This window comes from Artemia franciscana, chromosome 1 (assembly GCF_032884065.1).
Source record: "Artemia franciscana chromosome 1, ASM3288406v1, whole genome shotgun sequence".
Taxonomy (NCBI): Eukaryota; Metazoa; Arthropoda; class Branchiopoda; order Anostraca; family Artemiidae; genus Artemia; species Artemia franciscana.
Window position 1 is genome coordinate 54,885,250 of NC_088863.1, and position 16,287 is coordinate 54,901,536.

Consider the following 16,287-nt stretch of genomic DNA (forward strand, 5'->3'; position numbering starts at 1 on the left):
AATCACAAAAGCCGTAGAATAAGTAGTTGAAATTACCGAAAATACTTTAGCGTAAAGAGCGAGGTATTAGAAGGAGGTGAGCCCCTCATATGGGTAATAATTTCTGTTTGTTTTAAGTTTTATTGCTGTTCCTTACTTCCAGCTGAAAAAGCTTTTTCACTTTTATTTTTTAATTGTTTTTTTTTAATAATGCTAGTAAATCCTGCTCTCCCTTCATGGAAATTTTCTTCTCCCATTACAAATTCTCGAAGGAAAGTTCCCCCAGCATATCCCCCTCTTCTCAACCCCTCCCCCAAACCAAAAAAATCCTCCTGAAAACGCCTGTATACTTCCCAATAACCATTACTATATGTAAGCACAGGTCAAAGTTTGTAACTTGTTGCCCCTCCCACGGGGACTGTGGGGGAGTAAGTCGTCCCCAAAGACATAGTTATAAGGTTTTTTGACTCCGCTGAATAAAATGGCTATCTCAGAATTTTGATCCGTTGACTTTGGGAAAATAATTAGCGTGGGAGGGGGCCTAGGTGCCCTCCAATTTTTTTGGTCACTTAAAAAGGGCACTAGAACTTTTCATTTCCGTTAGAATGAGCCCTCTTGCAACATTCTAGGACAACTGGGTCGATACGATCACCCCTGGGGAAAAGAAAAAAAAACAAAAAAACAAAAAAACAAATAAACACGCATCCGTGATCTGCCTTCTGGCAAAAAATGCAAAATTCCACATTTTTGTAGATAGGAGCTCGAAACTTCTACAGTAGGGTTCTCTGATACGCTGAATCAGATGGTGTGATTTTCGTTAAGATTCTATGACTTTTAGGGGGCGTTTCCCCCTATTTTCTAAAATAACGCAAATTTTCTCAGGCTCGTAACTTTTGATGGGTAAGACTAAACTTGATGAAACTTATATATTTAAAACCAGCATTAAAATGCGATTCTTTTGATGTAGCTATTGGTATCAAAATTCCATTTTTTAGAGTTTTGGTTACTATTGAGCCGGGTCGCTCCTTACTACAGTTCGTTACCACGAACTGTTTGATAATCTATATGTTCTGTAAAACTGAGACATTCATCAATTAAAACTCTTAGATATTTTGCACAATTTATTCTTAAAATACTCATATCAGCAAAATTAAGTCTGTCTATCCAAGGGTAATAATTTGAGCTCCTACCATACAATGAAAAGCAAGATTTACTATAATGCAAATTTAACTTATTAAGCTTCATCCACTTTTGTACAAGCTCCAGACAAGAACTAATACGACTCAACAGCCGAATTCCTGTTTGTGCAGCCATAGTTATACGAGTGTAATCCGCAAAGCTGGGAACAATTACTTTTCCCAAAAATAGATCCTTGAGGACCAAGGACCAAGAACAGATCCTTGAGGTACTCCAAATTGAAAATTACTGACTGAAGAAACATTATCATCTAGTTTTATATATTGAGTTCTTTCTTTTGGAAACGAGGACAGTAATGCAAGAAATGGTCCCCTAAAACCGTAATTTTCTAATTTGGCAATGAGTATAAAATGGTCAACGCAGTCAAATGCTTTTACATTATCAAGGAAAATAGAAGCGACTTTCATACCATTATCTAACGCATCCATCACTCACATAAATTGTCAAAGATAGAACAGCGTGCTCATTAGATAAACCCCTCCAAAGACCAAATTGATTTGGATTAAAAAATGACTTACTCTCCCAGAATTCAACCATTCTCTTAACTATTAATTTCTCAAACAACCTGGATACTACTGGTAGTAAAGAAATGGGCCTATAATTTCCAAGTTCATTTTAATCCCCGCCTTTATATAGAGGAATAACTTTTGCAATTTTAAAACAGCTTGCGAACACTCCAGTCCTAAAACATTCATTAAATAAATACACTATATAACCAGAAATAACAAGGCAAATATATTTTAGAGTTTTAACTGTTACAAAATCAGAGCCTGAAGCTCCAATTTTCAAATTTTTCAATGTTTTAGAGAGCTCAGAAGCCTTGATTGGCTTCAAATATGCTGGAACATCACTTGCATTCAATAAATATTTCTTAAAACTACCATCATGCTCAGAAACTATACTTTGAACCAAATCCTTCCCCGCATTAGCAGAATGACAGTACATTGTATCAGCAATTATATTATCATTATGTATACCGTCAGGAAATATACCACCATTATTAGGACTTACGACGGATTTTATAATTTGCCATGTTTTTCTAGGGTTACCGTCACAAGATTTAAATTGATTACGATAGTAATCAGCTTTGGCTAGTACAATCAACAAATAAACTATTTATAACTGAATATCAATTTTGAAACTTAGCCTTAATAACTAGTTCATCACTATTTAAAAATTCAAAACTACACTTCTCTAACATTACTTTATAAAGAGTGAGCACATTATTATCAATGATCACTTTTTTATATCTATTTTGTGAATTTGTGTTAGGCTACAAAAAAAATTTTGAACACTTGTTAATATCCCAAAATGGTCAGATACTTCATTTATTATCACACTTGCATTATGGTAACTGACATTAGCAAAAATATTATCAATCCACAATGTAGAATTCATAGTGACCCTAGTTGGGACTGTAATCGTAGGCTTCAACCCATAACTCAACATAATATTTAAAAACTGGCTAACCTCTGGATTAATAAACAAGTTCATTAAATCAATATTGAAATCACGTCACACAAATATAGGTAAGTTTCTACTCCTAATCATTTCCAACTGTTTTTCTAGTAACATAAAAAATTCATTAATATTACTCGACGGAGGTCTATAAACAACAACCAAATAAACACCTTACTTTCCTTGCTAACGTCTAATACCAAGCTCTCAAAAACCATTTCTCTTCTAAGCCTTAAATCATCTCTTTCTATAATTATCAAGTCTGCTAATACAAATTAAAAATTCGGGGACTTTTTCTAACGGAAATGCACTGGTTATTCAATTGCTATTACACCAATAAATGATCAGTTCCGTTCAAAGTAATATTAATGCGGAGGACACGAATTATGTTCCACAGGGGCTTCATTAAAACTCCATTTCAGATGGGACTCGCAAATCATCCTGGTGGTTGGGGAAGTGTCTAACTCAAATAAGGGCCATTATTAAGCCCTTGCTTGTTAGAACAAATATGTGGTTGATAACCATAGGCGATTTTTTCCCTTTCTCGGACTCATGTTCTTCCTCTTTCTCGATATCTCTTTCTTTCTTTCTCTGTGGGCGGCTGTTTGAATTTCTACATAATTTTCAATTATATTTAAGACAAATAGAACCTCTTATGAGGCAGAATCCGATGCTTAACTATAAGTCAATGGATTGCAGGAAAAAGTAGAATAGCATGACTAGTTTGTAATAATTAGTATTTTTCTCTTTTTTCTGTAGGTTAGAATCAAATTATTTCACTCATTAACTATTGAGGTCAAATGGTATGGAGACATATTAAAAACTTACATCTAGCCTGTTTACCCAGAGAGAGGACTTCTCTCCATGTCCAATCCAATTGATATGATTTGCTACTCGAAAACCAGTGCCTTCCAGATTAATAGAAAACCTTCCTTGTGGGCAATTGGCAGTGCTGTAACAATCACCAGCTTCACCAAATGGAATCAATGCTCCTCGTAATGGCTTTGCATAGGCAAATTCATTAGCTATAAATAAACAATTATAAGGCACTTGACACTGGCTAAATAGACCTATCAAATTGGCTAATTAGATACACATTAGATGCATATTCCATTCCCTTTTACCATTTGCAATTATATCCCGGTTAGATACCTAAAGTATTATTGGAAAAGAAGATCCCCAAGAATATTGGCTTCATAGATTGTTTATTTTAGCTGAGCAATCTTAGACCATTTTACATTCTTATTTTACGTAGCTTACGTTACGGAGTCGGAATGTGAACAGGTTGTTTTATATGAACTCACTGGTTACTTTTATTACTCGTAATTTACCCGCCAGCTGACAGTTGGCTCCGATACTCCTTGCAAAACAATTGGCCAAATAGGTGCTTTTACTGGTCATCGTAGTTGACTTCAGTTGAGTTTTATTCCAGATAATGTTGAAAGCCCCAACTTCCTTAAAATTCAACAAATTAGAGTAACTTCTTTAAGTGTATAATTTAGTTATGAAGTCCAAGCCCTAAGCCCAGTATCATCAAAATACGTTAGTTTTCGAGTTCATCAAACTATAAATTTTAGATAAGAAAAGCACTGAGATATAATTTTGAACAGTGGTTATTTATACCATACTGAGGTTTTAGCCCAGAGCTAAAGTTAGTCTGAGGAAATAGTTTGTCGAAGCGTTAGATATGGAGTTCTACCCCGTCCTTTTAGTCTACTTTCTCCTTATGCTGTTTTTACTAGTCACCTAATAAGAAGAGTGTAGAAGTACGATATTTTGAGAAGGTACATAACAGTGTTGATTTTACTTAATCAAAACCACTCTTTGGTGGCCTCACTACTAAGGCCTCACTTAGTTTTCACATAAACTGATCATAGATATGCCAACTGCCAAAGGTACTTTACTCGAACGGTACTAATTTATCATACTTCAACTTTCAAACATATTTCTACTCTGCTTTCTCCTCGAGAAAGTTGCTACTTCAGGTTATTGCTCAAATGGGATCCCAGATCAGTGCTCTTTAAGATCTGAGCTCAACGCAACAGTTCGTTAATTTCGTGACACATAGGCATACAAAGTCGGGACAGGGGTTTGCTAATTTTGATATCAAAGGAAAGCAAACAAGCAGGAATTTAATTCACACTAATTTCTTTTATTTTTTTTTCGAGCTGCTGCGTCATTCCACGAAAATGTGGAAGAAAAAGCATTCTTTCGATTTCCTTTTTTATTTTTTTTTTTACAAACACAGGTTCTAGGCGTTTAACCCCCTCAACCGGCGGTTACCTTTCAACTGAAAAATACCCCCCGCGAAAAATACCCCATGGAAAATACCTTTCCCCTCCCGTGGAAAAAAACCCGGTAATGTATTTGGACAGATGGAGTCAGAAAACAATTCTTATTTCATTTTTAATAGAATAATTGAACCTAACACATTTGGGACGCAGACCCGCTTTACTTTAACAGCCGTTCCCAATATGCAAATATATAGCCCAAATTTGTTTCTGAAATAACATAGAAACTAACGAAAAAAATCGATTTGTTCTCAAGTTTTACACTGCGTAAGCTTGAGTGAGTGGTGCATAATACAAAAGTAACAAAATTCCTTCCCTCTACAGAAAAAAAAAATCGTCGTAATCGCCAGGGGGAGGGGTAAACGCCGGCCACCAAAAACAGTATTTTTCAAAGTATAGGAGGAACAGAAAACTCACGAGCCATCTTTCTTTTCCCGGTTGATATGATATTGGAGCATCTGAGAAATTTTGTCTAGAACTTTCCCTTAGCTAGAGCACTAAAGGGTCTAGGGGACATAAATTTTTTAAGCTAATGGACTTTTGGGGATTTCAGAGAGAGGGGGGCGATGGAGGGTGTAAATCAACAAATATAGCTTTCTTGGTTTCTTCCCTCTACATTATTGACTAATCTTTTCCCAACAAAACAGTTTTTGCAAGAATGATTCCATTTGTATCCATCGTATTCACTATTGTGTAATCTAGCCATTCTGTTGATTTTTCCAGCGAACCAAAATTTCCTCAAAATCCCCGACTTTAGATAATCTCAAATTTCTTGGGTATCAAAATTAGAAAGCTGTTCTCTCGACTATAGATCTATAGAGGTCCAACCCAGCCACCGAAGCACCAACTTTAATTTTACTGACCACTTTAGCCGAGTGTTTATCTCCTGTTATGAATGTTGAACGTCTTTGTACCACTGCTGAAGCTATTTATTGGACCAAAAGCTAGTGTTTTGGTTCTGAGATTTCCAATAAAATTTTTTCTACTTTTAACAATAAAAACCAAATTGAATCATTTCTAATAACATTGCCTACATTGGAATTGCTTCAGTTGAAATGCTTTTTATTAATTTTATCAACGAGAGAACAAAATCCAAATATACCTTAAGTAACCTACGATTTAAAAACTGAAAAGAATTAATATTTCTAGCAAAGTGATTCGAGGATAAAAGTTGATCAAGAAAATGATTTAAACAATTAAGTAATTTAGCATCAAGAGCTAGGGTTGGGGATGTGGTACGCTCCTCCCTATAAAATTAAGTCTATCTCATTCTTCACTGAGGGTATGATCTATAATTATAAGACGTGACGATCTCAGCGTAAATAGTAAGGGCATGAGAGAAGAAGCAGCCCCCTTATACGTGCTTACCGCTGGTTTTGACTTTTAATGTCGTTCTTTATTTTTGAACGGAAAATTATTTTATAAGTTTAGTTCTCCTTATGGACCCTTTTTTTTTTCTTGTTTCTAAGCTTACACCCTACTATCCGAAACGCCCAGAATCCCTAAATAAAAGTAGGGCTTACGGTGGCATAGTTGGGTTATTCTAAAACAAATTCTCTGGAAATACCTCCCCCCTCCCTTATACCTCTGCTTAGATAAGCACATGAATGAAATGTCTCTCTGAATTTTGACCTGCAACAAAAGAAATCGTCCTCCTAAACACCAAAAATGTACGCTTAGTCCAAACTACTACTTCAAATGAAAGGAAGCTAGAACGACCCCCCTTCCCATACATTTGAAGGACTTCTAAAGAACTCTAAGAAGTTAAAGCATAAAGTTGATTTTTGGGAGTCCCCCACCCCCAAAGGTCGCCCTACCCCTTAAGGTTGGTGTGAAACGAAGCATCTTTGTATATAGTGATTAGGAAGCGAGTCAACTCTCAAATCATGAGGCTTACAAATTTATTGGCTATACTAAATTAGAATTTTTTTACGGACTGCAAAACTATTGCGCTTGGGGACAACTACACCAAAGCCTGGCTGTATCAAACAGTTCGTGGTGACGAACTGTAAGTAAGGAGCGACCCGGCTCAATAGTAAACGAAATTCTAAAAAACGATTTTATCGTTAAAAAGCTGATTTTAAATATATAAGTATCATCAATTTTTGTCTTACCCATCGAAAGATACGAGCCTGAGAAAATTTGCCTTATTTTGGAAAACAGGGAGAAACACCCCTTAAAAGTCACAGAATCCTAAAGAAAATCGCACCGTCGCATTCAGCGTATCAGAGAACCCTACTGTAGAATTTTCAAGCTCCTATTTACAAAAATGTGGAATTTCGCATTTTTTCCCAGGGGCGATGGTATCGACCCAATGGTGACAGAATGTCACGAGAGGGCTCATTCTAACAGAAATTAAAAGTTCTAGTGCCCTTTTTAAGGGACCGAAAAAATCGGAGGGCACTTAGACCCCTCCCACGCTCATTTTTTCCCAAAGTCAACGGATCAAAATTTTGAGATAGCCATTCTGTTCAGAATATTCAAAAAATCTAATAGCCATGTCCTTGAGGTAGGCCTAATCCCCCACAGTTCCCCAGTGGAAGGGTTGCAAATTATGAACTCTGCCCATTGTTTATATATATTATTGGTTATATAGATTATATAAGTATACAGACGTTTTCACGGAGGATTTTTTTTTTGCATTTTGGGAGGATTTTGTATTCTTTGGGGGAGGGTCTTACGTGAGAGGACCTTTCTATGGAGGAATTTGTCATGGGGGAAGAGAATTTCTATGAAGGGGGTGCTGAATTTTCCAGCGTTATTTAAAAACTTCTACGACCATTATCTCAATGCAATCAACCACCCCTTCAGAAACAAACTGGAGCAGAAAGAAAAAAACACACTTTCACACCAAGTGTCGTATCCAGGATTTTTTTCTCGAGCTTTACAAAAAGGTTTTTTTTAGGTAGGTTTATACAAAAAAAAAAGTTTAAAAACGCGTCAAAAGTTCTTTATATTCATTTTTGTTACTTTTCTACGAGTCAGACAAGGATTTTTTTTGGGGGGGGGGGTGTCCCTTCGGATACGGTCGCGATTCAAGTTTTTTTCAGGAAAAATATGCAACTCTATATATATATATATATATATATATATATATATATATATATATATATATATATATATATATATATATATATATATACATATATATATATATATATATATATATATATATATATATATATATATATATATATATATATATATATATTTCGGGAAATTTCGGAACTATTTCGAAAAGCTTTAAATTCCTAGAATAAATTTGCAAGCCTATTTATTAATTAGAGAACTTACTTATCACTCGAAGCGACGTGACATTGAGCCTTATTTTGGAGAAAACGGTGACTCCAGGTTTTTTACTTTTGCTAACAACCTCACAGTCGCAGTCATCTCTTCGGGCACCATCATATGGACAGCTATCCGGTTTTCTAAGCCTAATTAATTTAAATAATTAAAGAAACTATCCAAACGATCACTCTTGACCCACAAGGTTAATACTTAATTACGTTATTTAGGTGGTGTTTTCTGTATGAAGGATATTTAACCTTGTGCCCCTTTATGGGCGTGAATACTAGTTGATGAAGGAAGTGGACTCCTTATTTATGCATATGTCTGTATTTATACATTTTTCTTAAAAAGAACTCTATATTCTTTTGTAAAAATTTGCTTTTCAGGATTTTCAAGGTTGAAAAAGGGACAAAATAGGTAACAAACAAACAAGTATAAAACATTAAATGTAATATGTCTACTTAAAAAGTTGTTTTCAGTAGTTTCATAATAGGCTACCGAGAGGACTAAAATATGCATTAACTATTGCTCAAAACGAACAAACTGAAGCCTCCAATGAGACACGATTAAGAGGACCAACTGAGAAATGTAAATTCAGAATAGGTAAAATGAATAACCTAGACCCTCAAATGTGACAAGATGAATCTTAGCAGCTATGGCAAAGGGCTTTGAAAGAATGTCTGAAGTAACGATATACAAAATGAAGAACAGGAAAATATACGGCTAGAATACTTCCGAAAATGACATTTAAAACAATTCGAAAACGAAAGAAACGAACAAAATAACAAAACGACAAAAAACCGTAAAGAAGAGAGAAACAAGGATAATAGCAGCCAGGGGAAAAAACACAGATTACGATACAAATATTTCGGTTAAAACCACTGCGTGACCGTCTTCAGTGGAGAATAATAAACAAATATCAATACAAATCCGAAGTATAAGATAAAAAACCAAATCTTAAAACAAAAACGAAAACTAAAATAGGAAGACCCTCTCAAAGCGACAGTGAAAGGGTATTCCTATTTTAGTTTTGTTTTTGTTTTATGATCTGGTTCTTATATTATCCTTTGAATTATTATCGTAATTTTTAACAAAGATGTAAGCAGCGTACTGGCAGCGTAAATTACAACGAGTCAAAAAAAAGTGAAGAACAGCGAAATATTTGGTTACAAGACATGCGACAACGAATATAAGAACGAATATAAAAAAAAGTGAAGAACGAAAAAGACATATGACTAGAAGGTATGCGCCAGCAAGAATAAAAAATACGTGGTTAGAAAATAAGCGGTAGCGAGGATTACAAGCAACAGCGAAAATCCGAACTTTTTGAAAATGAGAAGTGAAGAACAAAGAATTATGTGATGAAGACAAGCGACAGCAAGAATTAAAACGAGTCAAAAATGAAAAATGGAGAAAAAAAATATTATATTAGAGGAACAACACCATCGCAATCTTTGACAACTAACAAAGTGTTGCGTATAACCAACTATAAATCTACAAAGAAGCCGGAAACTACGCAAATGTTGAGGGTGGCGGAATAAAAATCACCCGACTATCTCTTCCATGTTAAATATTTTCAGCTTGTACGGCGACAACTGACGAAGAAGGGCATTGATTTTGGTTCATATGTGCAGCCCTGACTTGGCACTATGATCTGGGTTTTTGTTTCTTTTTTCTTTCTTTACTGGGTTAAATTAAGCTTTTTCATTAAAATTTGTGATTTCAATTCAATTTAAATTTGTCTAAAAAAAATGGTACATCGGCTATTAGTTTAATGATCTTAACACGGATTTGTAGAAAGTTTTGAAAAAAAACTATTGGAGTTTTATAAAGGGTGTAAGCGTTTTATAAAGGTATATTTGTATGCACATGTTAATAATAACCAAAAAGAAATGAAATTAAAAATATATAGGTTAAAACGAAACTCATATTTAGGCTAGTTATTTACTACATCTTAAAAAAGATTTAATATCTTTTTGATGAGTCTTATTATTAATGCATAATTTGACTCATAGGCTATAGATAATTTGTTGAAGGACATTTAGGCTAGCTATTTGCTCTTTCCGAAAAACAAATGGTTCAAAATTGAAAAACATAAGTCATAGGCTACGGAGGATTTGCTTTACAAGGTGTCTTTGTGCCTAAATTTAAATGCAGGGCCGGAAAAATATGAAACTAATAAATAGATAAGCTGAAAAAAGATCCATTCGGGTTAGCTATTTTTATATCCGAAAAATGCATGGTCAGAAATTGCAAAAACATAGTTCTTAAGCTACCAATGGTTTGGTATTTTTTCATACAGATGTTAATAAAAGACTGAAAATATATGAGCCTCGAAATATATATTTAATCTAAAAAACAATTGCATATATTTGCTAGCTATTTGCTCTTAATGAAATTCTAAAAAAAATCACTTTTGAAATTAGGAATAGGCTATTGTTATGTTTGATCTCTACAATATCGCGAATTTTTATATGAATCTTAAAAAATTGAACGACATTAAACACCAAGGAGACTATTTTGGTTTCCTTTCTATGCTTCCTAGCCTTTCAACTCCAAAAATGGCAAAACAAGTGACATATGGTACTTTATGGTGGTGTTATCAAGACGAATCTTAAATAGTAGGGTGATATGGTTAAGACGCTTGAATCAAGCCCATTGTGTTTCACTCAGTGTTCAAGTAAACCTTCAAACATCTCTCTATGATATTATGTAATTATTTTTAACAATAGTCACAGTAACCACTACAACCAGGACAGTGCTCATCATGCAAAAATTATTTTCCTTGTAATCCGACATGGGGGGGGGCAGTAATTTTCTTGACTACATTTTTCAACCATGATGATTCCAATGATGTACTTTCCGTTACAATCAAGAGGTTGGGGCTATTCTTCGAAATCTCCGTAAATTCGATTCAGCAGTAAACGTTTACGATTATAATCAATCGGAATAATAGTCCCCATTTCTTAATCTACTACAAATTACAATTTTTCTTCACTAGACTGTTTCTTTTCCTTTCAAAGATTTTTTTTTTTTGGCTACTATGAAACGTGGTTCGCCTTTCACTAGGTTGTGTTGTTACTGAAGTGATGATTAAGAAGGACCTTCTACTCCCAAAATAAAATTAACTATAGCCCTAATATGCAATTTTTTAAGAGATATTAAATAAAAAAAACAAATTTTTTAACTGCAAGTAAGGAGTGACATTAAAACTTAAAACGGACAGAAAGTAATCCGTATATGAAAGGGGTTTTCCACTTTTCAACATCTCGCTCTTTACGCTAAAGTTTTTTATTGTTTTAAAAAGTAGAGTAGTGAAAAAGAGTCAAACTTTACCGCAAAGAGCGAGGCGCTGAGGAGGGGACAACCCCTTTCATATATGGAATAATTTCTGTTCGTTTTAAGTTTTAATGTTGCTCCTTACTTGCAGTTAAAAAAACATATTTTTTTTTTATTTAACTTCTTTACATTTCTAATTAATGCACGTTTTGATTTTGGCTCATCGCACAGGAATAATTAAAACAAAATTTGCATAATATTTTTTTTTGGCTAAATTGCTTTCTCATTGTTTTGATCGAACGATTTTGAGATGAAAAAGGGGTGGGGGAGGAGGCCTAGCTGCTCTCCAATTTTTGGTTACTTAAAAATACAACTAGAACTTTTTATTTTTTTACGAACGTTTTTATTAGTAATGAATAACTCGTGAAACTCACGAATTAACTTACATAACGAACTGCTATATTTGTATATATTTATTACGTATATTAGGGGGGTTACCTCGCTCTTTACACTAAAGCTTGAATTATGTCCCAATTCTCTAAGAACGACCCCTGAATCACAAAGGCCGTAGAATAAATAGTTGAAATTACTACAAATACTTAAGCATAAAGAGCAAGGTATTGTGAAGGAGACGAACCCCCTTATATACATAATATTTTCTTTTCGTTTTAAGTGTTGATGATGCTCCTTACTTTCAGTTGGAAAAACTCTTTTTTATTTATTTTCTCATTGTTTGTTTTTTAAATAATGCTTCATGAAAATTCTCTTCCCTTATGATAAAATCCTCCATGGAAAGATTCTCCCATGTAAGCCCTGTAAACACCTGAAAACCTCTGTACACTTCTCAATAACCATTACTATATGTAAACAATGGTCAAATTTTGTAACTTGCAGCCCCTCTCCCTGACACTGTAGGGGATTAAGTCGTCCCCAAGGACATAGTTGTTAGGTTATTTGACTATACTGAACAAAATGGCTATCTCAAAATTTGATCTGATGACTTTGGGAAAAAATGAGCGCGGGAGGAGGCCTAGGTGCCCTCCAATTTTTTCACCTAAAAAGGGCACTAGAACTTTTAATTTATGTTAGAATAAGCCCTCTCATGACATTCTAGCACCACTGGGTTGGTACGACCACCCCTGAAAAAAAATCATCCGTGATAGGTCTTCTGGCAAAAAATACAAATTCCATATTTTTGTAGATAGGAGCTTTAAACTTCTACACTAATACGCTGAATCTGGTGCTGCGATTATCGTTAAGATTCTATGACTTTTGGGGGGTGTTTTTTCACCCCCCTATTTTCAAAAATAAGACAAACTTTCACTTTTGATGGGTAAAACTGAACTTGATGAAACTTATATATTTAAAATCAGCATTAAAATGTAATTCTTTTAATGTAACTATTGGTATCGAAAGTCCGTTTTTTAGAGTTTCAGTTACTATTGAGCCGGGTCGCTCCTTAATACAGTTCGTTGCCACAAACTGTTTGATTGACACTCATTTCTTGAAAATAAAAATTAAGCATTAAATTAGCTTTTATTTAAATGCAATTTCGCAGTAATTAACTATTAAGTTAGCTAGTGAGAATACTGGTTACTACCTAAAAATTAAATAAATTTAAATATATAGAAACTATGTATACCTTTTATCATAGTACTCAGAATAGTTGTCTCTTTCACCCTTAATTAGAGTAAGGAACTCTCTGGGTGAGCTAGTATTCATGTCGTGACAGTAGATTGATACATTTTTACCACCAACGTGAAGCATGTACTCCCCGTCCCTTCTGATTTTCAGACGCTCCTTAATGTCTAAACAGCTAAGAAAACCACCTTGAAATAAAAGGGATGCATTAGCATAAAGATAATTAATCAAATCGATTAAAATTTGAGACCACAGATGGAACGCTTATCAAACCCAGAAGGGTTTATATAATCTGACTGGAACTTCAAGAACCAGGACAGTGAAAGTGGAATTTAATTGTTGGATCTGGTTAAGAAAAAACTTGGTTAAGAAAAAAAATTAGGCTTTCTATCTTCAAAATTATAAAAATCAGGAATCTAATTTATAACACGAAATCCATTCGTTTGTAGTTACACAGTTCCTGGCTACAGCATGCTTCAAAAAAAAAAGAGCGAAAAATCAGCTCGCTTAAATATTCCTTGAAATATTCACCCTAATACTCTTAGTTTGCGTAGAAGTAATGCTTGTAGTAGCGTTAGTAGCAGTATGCGCACATCACCTCTGGTTTATTCAATATTCGCCTTTAGCACACGCTAAACTACAAGTTTAACTTAATGCCATCAACTATTCCTAAGGCATTTCTGATACGCCCTCTTAACGACCTGTGTAGGCATAAAGTGTTTCGATTTAGTTCCGAACAGTTTCATTATTTCCCAAAATTTCCGCCTCAATGCCCATAGTTTTTGCAGCAGCAGCAGTAATAGTAGAATAATAGTAGTAGTCTCAGCTATAGTGGCAATAGGAGTAATCGAACTAATAATAATAGTAGCATTAGCAGTTGCAATAGGATGCAAATATTTTCTTTTTTGCAACAAGCCCTGTTCGTTTCAACTTTACAAACCAAACTGTTCCTAAGATACTGCAGTAAGGCCATTTCAAAAACCTGAACACAGACGACATGTTGCAATTAAGTTGAACTTCTCCCTTCCCCTAATTTATATGAAAAAGTCACAGTAGTATTCTTTGCATTACTAGTAATATTATTAAAAGTAATAGCAGTAGAATTAGAAGCGACAGAAATATTAACGCAATCCATTTACAAGCAGTTACAATAGAAGTATTACTTGAAGTGGTAGTAGTAAATGTAGCAGTGATAGAAGTATTAGTAGTAGCGTCCACATGTTGCTTTTTCGTCAGATAATTTTCCCCTTTTAGCATTCCTTGAAAGTTCAAACTTAATACCCAATTTTGTTCTTGAGATATATGATTTTGAATATGTACTTGCACATAACGTCTTTTGTTTTAGATCAAATTTTTCCTCAATATTTTCAAAAGAGTAGTGAGGTAGAATGAGTAGCAATAGTAGAGTCGCAGAGGTAGTTGTAGGTAAATATAGGTAGAGATAGTGGTAGCAGTCAAATATTCTCTTTTTGGTCATTTCCTTTGTCATTTTCTGAAATTTGGAAATTAGTATACACAGTCATTCATGAGTTACATCATTTTGACAATCCGTATACACAGAATATGTTGTAATTTAGTTCAATACTCCCCTCAACATACTCTAAAAGGCTCACCTAATGCCCTTCGTCTTTTTGGAAAGTAAAGTTCAAATATACATACCTCTCTCAATAACATATGTTATATGTAAACAATGAACAAATTGCCTTACTTACGGCCTGAGGACTGTGGGGAGGTTGGCTTCCCCAAAGAGGTATAACTGGAATTTTCAGCAATGTTGAACAAAATACATACAATGAAATTTTGATCAGGTGTGTTTTGGGGAATGATAAGCTTGTTTGAGATGGTTTGGTCGCCCTTCATTTACTTTTGACTCTTAAAGGGGATGCGATTTTCGGATTTCCAATCAAAAGGGCCCTATCCAATCGGAAGGTTATACGACCGCCCGTTCCATAAAAGCCTTATATACTCCCATTGCATAACTTACAACCCTTACCCTAAGAGTTGGGGGGTTTTCATCGTCAAAAAAATAATTATTGGGTCATTTAACTATGCTTAACAAAATGAATTTCTCAAAATATTGATTAAATGTATTTGGGGAAATGATGGGCGTTGGGGAGGGAGGCTGGCTACCCTCCAATCACTTTCGACTATTGACAAGGGCACTAGACATTGCAATTTACAATCAAATGTGCCCCTTCCAAAGTTTCTACGACAACTCCTTCAAAAACCAAAAAAGTGCCTTGATCTAACCCCCTCTCCAAAAAAATTAAATGAAATAAACAATAAGGTTTGCCCGCATCGCTCTTTACTTAGGAAGTGCCCTTGCACTGCCTATGATCAACAATCAAATTTTGTACTCTTGAATTGAAACAAAGCATACATTGTGAGAATTAGACTAGCTTACGTTGTAATGATTCCTTAAAAACATGCCTCTTGAATAGGGCCTTAAGGGCATGGTCATTCTCACAGCAACGAAAATTCGTAAAGACATTGGCTTCTTCTTTTATATCTTAGATACAGAATTTGCTTATGCATAGTAATTATAAATCTTGAAATTCCCCCAAAAATTTGTTTTTTTAAAATCCATAGGGGAGAGCAACATTTTTTTTTTTTTACTTTTTTAATCAAAATACAAAAAAAAGCTTTTGGTCATCAAAAATACTGAAAAAGAGTATTTTTGAGGGAAATACCCCTCTCTAACTGTCAAAGTTGGTAAACTTTGCGAACAGTATTTAATTCCACAGATAAAACATTTGTCAACTACTACGGAGTGAGGGCTATTAAGCAAGATGAATGTTGACTGATTAGTATGGCATGGGGAAACAAAAGGAAGTTGGAATAGACCAGCCATGTAAGATTTAACTGTGAACTATAAACACAAAGTTTTCTCGAAGACTAGAATATTTTAAGTCGTTTAAGAACCCAGATCGAAATCATTTGAAAACTAGCGCTTTACTGAAAACACATAGGCTAATCGACGCAACAAAATACATTAGTAGCCTAAAAGTCATAAAGTATCCAGTAAAAAATAAAAGACTGATTTATGAGAATCTCATTAGTCTTTCCTTAACTATGAAATATGTAAATTTTAATATACAATTATAATCTCTCAGAACCTCAAGCAAGATCAGTTTTCTGTAAATTGTTTGTTTTA

The 16,287-nt window shown here is 34.4% G+C and overlaps 1 protein-coding gene across 7 annotated transcripts in view; it reads right to left on the reverse strand.

The window, feature by feature from the left end:
* Window positions 1-16,287, reverse strand: part of LOC136031439 (A disintegrin and metalloproteinase with thrombospondin motifs 9-like) — a 364,806-nt gene that overhangs the window by 13,766 nt on the left and 334,753 nt on the right. For all 7 annotated transcript variants that reach the window (XR_010618512.1, XM_065711064.1, XM_065711037.1 and 4 more), the window contains 3 exons: window positions 13,135-13,321; window positions 8,220-8,359; window positions 3,463-3,659 (listed from right to left, as the gene is read on the reverse strand). Coding sequence is in view for 6 of the 7 variants with exons in the window: in XM_065711064.1 (XP_065567136.1) it covers window positions 3,463-3,659; window positions 8,220-8,359; window positions 13,135-13,321 (524 nt within the window). In the remaining variant the exon portion in view is untranslated. The remainder of the gene's footprint in view (window positions 1-3,462; window positions 3,660-8,219; window positions 8,360-13,134; window positions 13,322-16,287) is intronic.